Genomic DNA, 8,560 nt, shown 5'->3' on the forward strand with positions numbered 1-8,560 from the left:
GATAAGTTTTAGGTAAAATGATGTCATATTTTGTATGATGTCACTCAAACTAGATGGAGGACGAATTACTAAGGCAAGGGTCAAGAAAGACCTCGTTTCTCAAATTGGTTTGTTGACCACGACTGGACATGACACAGATCAAGCTTCTGATTCTTGGAAGCATTTGGAGTGTGGTAATTACTCTTTGTTACAGATTAAGAGAAAATTTATGTGATCTGGACATTTGGCTGGGCGATGGGTAGGAAAAAAATCATTGAAATTGTTAGCAAAACAGGAGAGGAGACAGAGTGCATAATCACTGCAATTCTGTGCTTTTCCCATCCCTAGTGGACTAAGTTTCCTTCTGGAAAATGGAATACGCATATGGATTCCAAATGGAGGTAGAAGAGATTCCACATTCATTCAACTGGGTGAAAAAAGCGAGGTAGGTGTAGGCATAGTGATTGAAAAAGGTGTCCAGTGTACGCTGTGAGATAAAGAAAGAAGGGTTTGAGAACTCGAGCTGCAGAATAGTGTGTCCCTACAGATATAAAGTAAAATGAAATGTGTTCATGTATGTCCAGTTTAAGAAATTATTTTATAGAGGTTACCTCTGGAGTGGGTGGGAAATATTTAATTTTTTCCTTCTTTCCTTTTGGAATTTGTGCATGTTACTCTTATCCCTTTTTTAATTTGAAAAGACAAATTCTCATCAACCGTTCCCTCCTCTTTCTGAGAAGGTGAGTTCTCAGAAGAGAATGCAGACCTTCCCTCTGGCCGACCTTCACCCCCCCTATATGAAACCCCAGGGGTCAGCACTGATTTCTACCTGATCAGAGGGAGTCCTGGGTCAGAGCATCTATACACAGTATGGAAACAGCCAAAGAAGACACGAAGTGATCTCTGAACTTTTTATTGACCTCCTGCCCCCCAAAGGGTACCCTGCTTCTGCTGCCTCAACGCCTCAGAACTTTGGTGTCGTTGGTCTCAGACACCACCTTGCCGTCCACAGTCCTGCGGGTGATGGTCTTCTGGATGGTCTGCATGGCGCTGCTGCTGTCCAGGGCTTCACTGAGACTGTTAACAGAAGACCAAGCCCCAGTTATAAACAGTTGTGCAGAGTAGCAGGGAGTCAAGGAAAGGGAAGAAAAACCCCCCTCCTGGTGTCTGCCTTTATCTCCACATTCTTGTGACCACTTCCTCCATAAAAGGGAAACCCAGAGCCAAACTCCATGTGTGCTCTAAGTATGGCTGGGGCAAGATTTAGTCTCTTTTCTCTTCTCTAGATGGGGAGCCTCTGCCATTGTTACTCCCTTGGGAGATGCAGGAACCCTCACAGAGCACCATCCCGATGGCGGACCCCGATGAACGGCACATGGTGGGGCTTACCAAAGAGGCTTTGGGGAGAAGTGTATCTCCACCCCGGCTTGTGAGGGTGGAAGGAGGGCCCCACTTACCTGAAGTCCTCCCCGTCTTCCAGCAGGCGACGGTAGGTGGCGATCTCAGCCTCCAGCTTGACCTTGACATTGAGCAGGGCCTCGTACTCCTGGGCCTGGCGCTGCCCCTCGGCCCGGGTCTGGGACAGCTCTGACTCCAGGTGCAGCAGGACCCCGTTGAGCTGCTCCATCTGCATTGCGTAGCGGGTCTCGACCTCCCTCAGGCTGTTCTCCAAGCTGGCCTTCTGTGGGGGGACGGGGGGTGGGGGGGTGGGGGGGGTGGGGGGGTGGGGTGGGCGGGGAGGATCGGGTGAGCCTCAAGATGGAGTGGAGGGAGAGCCTCTGCAAGTTTCAGCAGAGCAGTCCAAATCCCATGATGGCTCATCCCTTCACTCTTGGAAACTTCTCGGAGAACTTAGGGTGTGCCAGGTACTAGGGTTGTGGGTAGGTGCACCGGGAAATGCAAAGAGAAGCCACTCTTTCTGAGCAGGTGGCTTAGGATGGAAGGGGTAGGATCTGGGCTGAGACAGGATTGGGTCTGAAGCTGACAGAGTTCAGGGCCAAGAGTAGTTGGAGCAGGTGAAGTGAGGGCTCTTACCAGGTTTCTCATCGAGTCCAGGTTGATCTCTAAGGACTGGGCCGTACGTCTCAGCTCCTTGAGGGTCATCTCAGCCTCTCCTATCTCTGCGGTCTGTGTGGTGACCACTGTGGTGCTCTCCTCAATCTGCAGGGCGGGTATAGTCCTCGGGTCCCTCCTTCTCTGTCGGCCTCCCCCCCACCCCCTCAGGCTTCTGTGCCTAGCCTGGCCCCCATCCCTTCCCCTCATGCACCTGCTGGGACCAGTACTTGTCCAGCTCCTCTCGGTTCTTCTGAGCCAGCTCGTCATACTGGGCCCGGATGTCTGCCATGATCTTGCTGAGGTCCTGAGATTTGGGGGCATCCAACTCCACGGTCAACCCAGAGTTGGCAATTTGGTTTTGTAGACCCTTTACTTCCTAAGGGAGAGAGGATCAGAGTGAGGGGAGACTCAGGCTCAGAGCTCCGACAAAGCTCCTCCTCTGCACCCGGCTCTCGCGGGAGGCCTGGGGATCAGCTGGAGAAAGCCACGGAGAAGACTCTCGGTTTTATACTCCGGGCAATGCCAGTTCTGGGTTTTCTACTCCTGATGAATAAAATGCCCCCCACTCCCTGCCCAAATCTATCACCCACAGGTGCTTTCTCTCTCCTCACTTTGCCCTGTCCCTCCGTCTCTCTGCCCTCCAGCTCCACCTGCTCTCGCTCCTCCATCAGCCCTCACACGTGGTGCTAGCTGCTTTTCTCTTTTGTCCTCTCCTCACTTTCTCACCCATGTCCTCTCGACCCCATCACGCTGTAAATCAGGTGACCCACTGAGTGTGGCAGCAGTCTGGTTAAGAAGAGCCCAGGCTGGTAGTTCTAAACGTCCCTGCAAGCTACTTCCAGGTGGCCTTCCCGTCTATTCCCCCAGCCCAGACTTGTTTGGCCTCCTCGTTCCCGGCCTGGCCAGTGGCCCCTGCTTGCCTCCTCATGGTTCTTCTTCATGAAGAGCAGCTCCTCCTTGAGAGCCTCAATCTCTGTCTCCAGCTGCAGCCGAGTGACATTGGTGTCATCAATGACCTTGCGGAGCCCATGGATGTCACTCTCCACAGACTGGCGCATGGCCAGCTCCGTTTCATACCTGTGGGAGTGGAGGCGATCAGAGGGGCCTCATCTCTGATCTGGAACCTTCTCAGCCCATGCCACCTAAGAGCGCCCCCACGGCCACGGCAAACCAGCACCTGGAGTCAGTATCAGGTGGTAATCCTCTGAGCACCGTTCTCAGTACTTGGGAGACAATATTCTTAAACTGGGTTATATCAGTTTATAAGTTGAGGGAGCCTAACTCTTATCCACCCAGCTCTGATGAGAGCCAAAGATCCCACTGTGAGCCCCCACCTGACCGACCCAGCCAGGAACAGATGGTGCTTGGCTCCACCCTCAGCTCCCTAGCACCCCCAGGCTTACTTGACTCTGAAGTCATCAGCAGCAAGACGGGCATTGTCAATCTGCAGGACGATGCGGGCATTGTCCACAGAACTTGCAAAGATCTGGGGGATTGTAGACAGGTGGCTCCATGAACGGGAAATCAGTGATGGAGTGTGGTGAGTGTGGGAAGGTGTCGTATGAGTGAAACCTTCCTGGTCCCAAAGAGGTTCTCCTTGCACGCCTACCCCCTTCCACCTGTGCCCCCTTCCACTGTTCCCTCCTTTCCTGGAGTCCCAAACTCCCGAGTTCCCACTGGTCTCCCACCGCCCCTTCTTTGGGGCCTCTGCTGGCCCGCCTGCCCTGAAGTGAGTCAGTCCTCTCCCTGACCCTCTCCTGACATTTTTTTTTCCCTAGTGCACCTGCTCACCTCCCCCCCTCCCCGTCCCCCCCATTGGCCCCTCCCACAGGTAGGCCTCCTGTTTACTCTTAGATGACTCAGCCTTAGCCGCATCCGCTTAACCCTCCAATTGTCCTGTTTTGGCCAGAAGCCAGAGGGTCCAGGTTCTCTTTATGGGGCCTTGTCACACCTTCCATGCCGTCTACTTCCTCTGCAAGACCTCCCCCTCCCCTTCCTGCCATTTCCTGGGAAAGGGCCCTCCCATGCCCAGTCACCGCCCTTGGGGCCCCTGTGGCCAGGGGCATGCATGAAAATCCAGACCGTGCCAACCCCCTCCCTGTGGACTAGGGGGCGGGACAGAGATAGAAAGCGGGAAGGAGTCAAGGAACCCCACCCTATTAAAATTCCTATCATTGGGGGAGGGGGAGGAGGAAGCGGGGAGTGGGTAACAGGAGGGTCAAACAAGGCTGGGGGTCAGGGTGGCCCCCTTACCTGAGCCTTCAGCTCCTCGATGGTCTTGAAGTAATGCCCCCAGTCTCTGACCTGGGGTCCCTTCTTCTCCAGGTGTTCCCGGATTCTCATCTCCAGTTTCTGATTATCAGCCTCCAGGCTCCTCACCCTCTCCAGGTAGGAGGCCAGGCGGTCATTCAGGTCTTGCATGGTCTCCTTCTCGCCCTGGATGCCCCCTATGCTGGCCAGACCCCCGGCCATCCCCGCGGCCAGGCCCCCAGACCCCCAGCCGCCCCGGAAGCTGGTGGAGCGGGATACGGAGATCCGGGAGCCTGAGCCCCCCGCGCCTGCATAGACGCTAGCCGCGCTGCTGACCGGCCGGACCCGGTGGCTGGGCGACTGCGCGGAGCCCAGGGACCGATAGTTGGAAGAGAAAGTGGAGTGGGTGGTGAAGCTCATGCTGTTTGGAGAGTAAGACGAGAGGCCAGGACTCAGGATCGGGCCAGGAAGGGTGCCAGGTCCGCGACTGAAGTTATATCGCGCCGAGGGAGGGGGTGGGGACCGGGGAGGCCCCGCCCCCGCCACCAAGTCCCCGCGCTCAAGGTTGGGCCACAGGTGGACCGCGGCGGGAATCCGCGTCTCGGTTCCCGGGCCTCCCCAGCCTCCCTTACCCCAGCACCCCCAGCAGCTTCCTGCCAAGGCCGCCCACGACCCCCCAGAAGGGGGGTGAGTAACCTGGATGGACCAAGGAAGCAGGTGGAGTCGGCCCTTGAAGTGTAGTTTCGGGGCAGGAAATGGCGTTGTTATGCCCCCCTCCCCTCAGGTAGAGGAGGTCCTGGCAGGTTGGAATTTGGGGGTTTTGGGAGATGAGTGAGTGAAGTCGGGTGTGAATCTCCGTAATCATCCTCAACCTGCAGCCCAAGTTTCTACCTTCGGAGAGGATCTGGGGGGGATCCTGGAGTCCCAGGAGTCCTGGGGAAGAAAAGTTTGGGGCTGGAGAAGAAGAGTAGCTCAACCCTGAGCCTCAAATCTGCTGGTTTACACACCTGACCCCCTCACCACACACACTTGGTTCCCAAACGTATACACGTGCACATGTTCACTAGCACACACTCACGCCCACCTCATATAGATGTGTACTGTCAAATACCCACAAACACATTCACTCACCAAGTAGGTTCAGACTCCTGAAAACAAACTGGTTCTCTGAACCCCCTCCCTCTTGCTCTTCTCCCCTCCACTCACTCCCATGGAAGCCTGCCCTCAGTGGGACACTTGGTGATTTCAACAGGGGACACTCTTCACTTCTAAACACCCGTGTATCAGCCTTACCTACACCCTTGGGTAAACAGATACTTCCTGAGCACTTCACAGTTCAACAGATATTTGTTGGGCACCGACTGCATGTCAGATCCTGCTTGAGTTGCTGCTGGGAGAACAGCAGTGACTAGCAAGAGACTGAAATCCCTCATGCGGACTGCGACGTGTCCCACACGGTGCAGGGTCTGAGGCGACAGCCATGTACGCCTACAAATATTCCAGCTGAGACTCAGCCCTTCTGGCTAGCCCCGTCCCCATCCTTCCTAGGATTTTTCTGCAGGTCCCCGCCTTCCCCTGCCTCTCCTCCAAAAGCTCTCTGGATCTCAAGCTGGTCCCCAGGGAGCTGCCTCCTCCAGGAAGCTCACAGCAGGACGTCGGTAAGAAGGATGGAAGTAAAAAAGTTCCCACTGCTCCCTGCACCTCTGAGACTGATGGCCACCCCCTGCTGAATGAACTGGGGAATCCTGAGGTACAGGGCCTTCCAGTCTGTCACCATGAGCAGCTTGTTCGGCAGGGCCTGGCCTTAGACGCTTGTCGTGCTCTTTGTTCTGGAGTGGACCTATTGATTCTTATCGAGCTGCCAGCTGAACCGAAGAGATGGGGGCAGACATGAGAGCCACCTGGGAAAGGAGGGGGTAGAGCTGGGCCAGTGGACCCGCCGGAAGGAGGCATAGCTCAGACACGGGGCTTGGCCCTGGAGTCTCCCAGGGCCCCCACCTTCTGCTGGGGAAAGCCTCACAGTGCTCAGTGGGGGCTGGCCAGGGGCAAATCAGGGCCTGCTGAAGGCCAAAAGGCAAATGGATGCAAAATAGCAGGCAAATAAATGCCGCTCCGTTTGCATGGCAGGAGAGGTGCCTGCCCGTCAAAGGGGTTTCTCCCGCTTTCACCTTCACATTCCCCTGCTGGGTTCCAGAGCCGTCATGTTGCGCAGAATTGCACAGTAAGATACGTAGATTAAACGGGTGATGTATTGGGGGCGCCTGGGTGGCTCAGTCGTTAAAGCGTCTGCCTTCTGCCTTAGGCTCAGGTCATGATCCCGGGGTCCTGGGATCGAGCCCCGCATCGGGCTCCCTGCTCAGCGGAGAGCCTGCTTCTCCCTCTCCCACTCCCCCTGCTTGTGTTCCCTCTCTCGCTGTGTCTCTCTCTGTCAAATACATAAATAAAATCTTAAAAAAGAAAAAAAAGAACAGGCGATGTATTGCCTCTGCTGTACTTGCTAAGCCTCAAGTCAGCCAATTTGGGTTCTTGGCTAGCTGTGTGAACTTGGGGAAGTCACTTCACTCAGAACTTCAGTTTCTTCACTTACAAAGGGAGAATAATAAAGACTATCCAGTCTATTTCCTTGGGTGACGGTGGATGTGAGTGTTATCAGTCTTTCATAAAACAAATACTAGTTATTTACTGCAGAGTAGGTCTTAAACACACCCAGGAGGGTAGAGGAGGGGGGATCAATTTAATTGTAAAGATGGTTCAATGATAAGAGGTCTAAGTCTCTTAAGACCCCTGGGGGACTTGAAATTCCATCAGGGATCAGGCCCAGATCCCAGGATTCTTAACCAAACCCCTTCCCAGATGTTCTCTGATCCCTACCCCATTTCAACTGCTCAGGACCTTTCGGGGCCTGTGGAGGCTCAGTCTAAGGCCGGAGGGGGAGAGCTGCCAGCTGGCTCTTATCTCCCGTAGCTGATGTCAGTGGCCACATTCCTGACCTCTTGCAGCATCTGGCAAATACCAGCCTTAGGCTTCTAGCACCGGTCTGTCCTTTTCTACCCTTTCCAGACTGCTCTGTGATTCAGGGCCTTTGCACTCTGTCGGAGAGCCTGGGGAGAGCTGGTGCGGACTGGGGGAGGAGTTTCGGGCCACAGATCCCTGGCACTGGGACACTGGGGCTCTGGATTCGGGCGGGTGGCCAGGGGAAAGGAGGAATAAGTGTCTAAGAGGCGGGTCCTGGGAGATGTGGAGCAGGAGATGGCCTGGTGAGAGGCTCCCAGAACAAAGACAGAAAGCTTATAGAGCACAGGGGGGGTTCCTGAGGGAGGGGAAATGTTCCCTGCCCCCAGTCAGGCCCCACATTCTGGTGTCTTGCTGAGGAGGAGTGGGGAACCTGAGAGGCAGGTTTAATTCCTGAGTCAACTCAGAGATGACCCTGATAAAGGGGTCAGCCCTTTCCTCCTCCCCACATTCTCTGTCTGAGGGTTGGAGCTGACAGCCCAGGGGAAACTAGATGGTGGGGGTTAGGGATCAGGGAGGGTCATGGGGGTCAGCAATCCTTCAGGTTTTGTTTCATCATTTAGGATGGAAATTTCCTGCTGGGCCCTGAGGAGGGAGGTATTTAGAATAGCAACTGAGGTGTGAGGGTGGGGGTCTATAGCCCACACAGGGAGGGGACGATGTCCATCATCTTCTGGAGGGATTGAGGGGGACTTCAGAAAGGACTTCCCACAGGTGTGCGTGTGTGTTGGAGGAAGGGAGAGGCCCCTGTGGGGGGGGAGGATGGAAGCAGTAAGATGGGTGAGAGAGAGTGAGTCCTGGGAGGCTCCCCTCAACTCCCTTCACTGCCTGGAGGGCCCAGAGCTGCTGAGTTAGGGAGTGAGGGGCAGAGCTGCCGAGGACCCGAGAGAAAGGAGTGTGGGGCAGAGGGGGACTCCCTCAAGCCCAGCCCTGCTTCTGGCATGTAGGGGGAACCCTGTAAAAGATTTTGAGTTAAACAATTAATGAAAAGGGGGAGCCAGGAGAGGCTGGGGTACCAACAAGCGTGGCTGGGTTGGCTGTGGGAGGCAGGCGGGCTGGTGGGGGCTGCAGCTGGGGTGGGTACAGGACTGAATCTCGAACTCCCTGGGCCCTCCTGCAGCCTTTTCTGGCAAAGGAAGCTCTCCTCCACCAGGGATGCCCTCTCCTACTCTTATGACCTCTTCCCCTTTTGACTCTGGTGCCCTTGGTCTCTCCTCAGGTAGAACCCCGATACCTCGATGCCATCCCCCAGCCTATTACCTCT

The 8,560-nt window shown here is 55.4% G+C and overlaps 1 protein-coding gene across 1 annotated transcript; it reads right to left on the reverse strand.

Annotated features, from left to right (window-relative positions):
- Positions 1-876: 876 nt before the first annotated feature.
- Positions 877-4,776, reverse strand: KRT18 (keratin 18). The gene is made up of 7 exons (XM_035729247.1): positions 4,288-4,776; positions 3,438-3,520; positions 2,955-3,111; positions 2,246-2,410; positions 2,014-2,139; positions 1,437-1,660; positions 877-1,056 (listed from the first exon to the last, which is right to left on the reverse strand). The coding sequence occupies exons 1-7, from the start codon at positions 4,702-4,704 to the stop codon at positions 936-938; spliced, it is 1,293 nt and encodes a 430-aa protein (XP_035585140.1). The 5' UTR covers positions 4,705-4,776; the 3' UTR covers positions 877-935.
- Positions 4,777-8,560: the final 3,784 nt, after the last annotated feature.

The sequence above is a fragment of the Zalophus californianus genome, chromosome 9 (genome assembly GCF_009762305.2).
Source record: "Zalophus californianus isolate mZalCal1 chromosome 9, mZalCal1.pri.v2, whole genome shotgun sequence".
NCBI classification, from domain to species: domain Eukaryota; kingdom Metazoa; phylum Chordata; class Mammalia; order Carnivora; family Otariidae; genus Zalophus; species Zalophus californianus.

Excerpts from the sequence above, each read along its gene's own strand:
- KRT18 (XM_035729247.1), bottom strand. The coding sequence starts at position 4,704 with ATGAGCTTCACCACCCACTCCACTTTCTCTTCCAACTATCGGTCCCTG. Across the intron at positions 3,112-3,437 it reads GCTGATGACTTCAGAGTCAA|GTATGAAACGGAGCTGGCCA; the intron begins GTAAGCCTGGGG and ends CCACTCCCACAG. Across the intron at positions 2,140-2,245 it reads ACAAGTACTGGTCCCAGCAG|ATTGAGGAGAGCACCACAGT; the intron begins GTGCATGAGGGG and ends CCCGCCCTGCAG.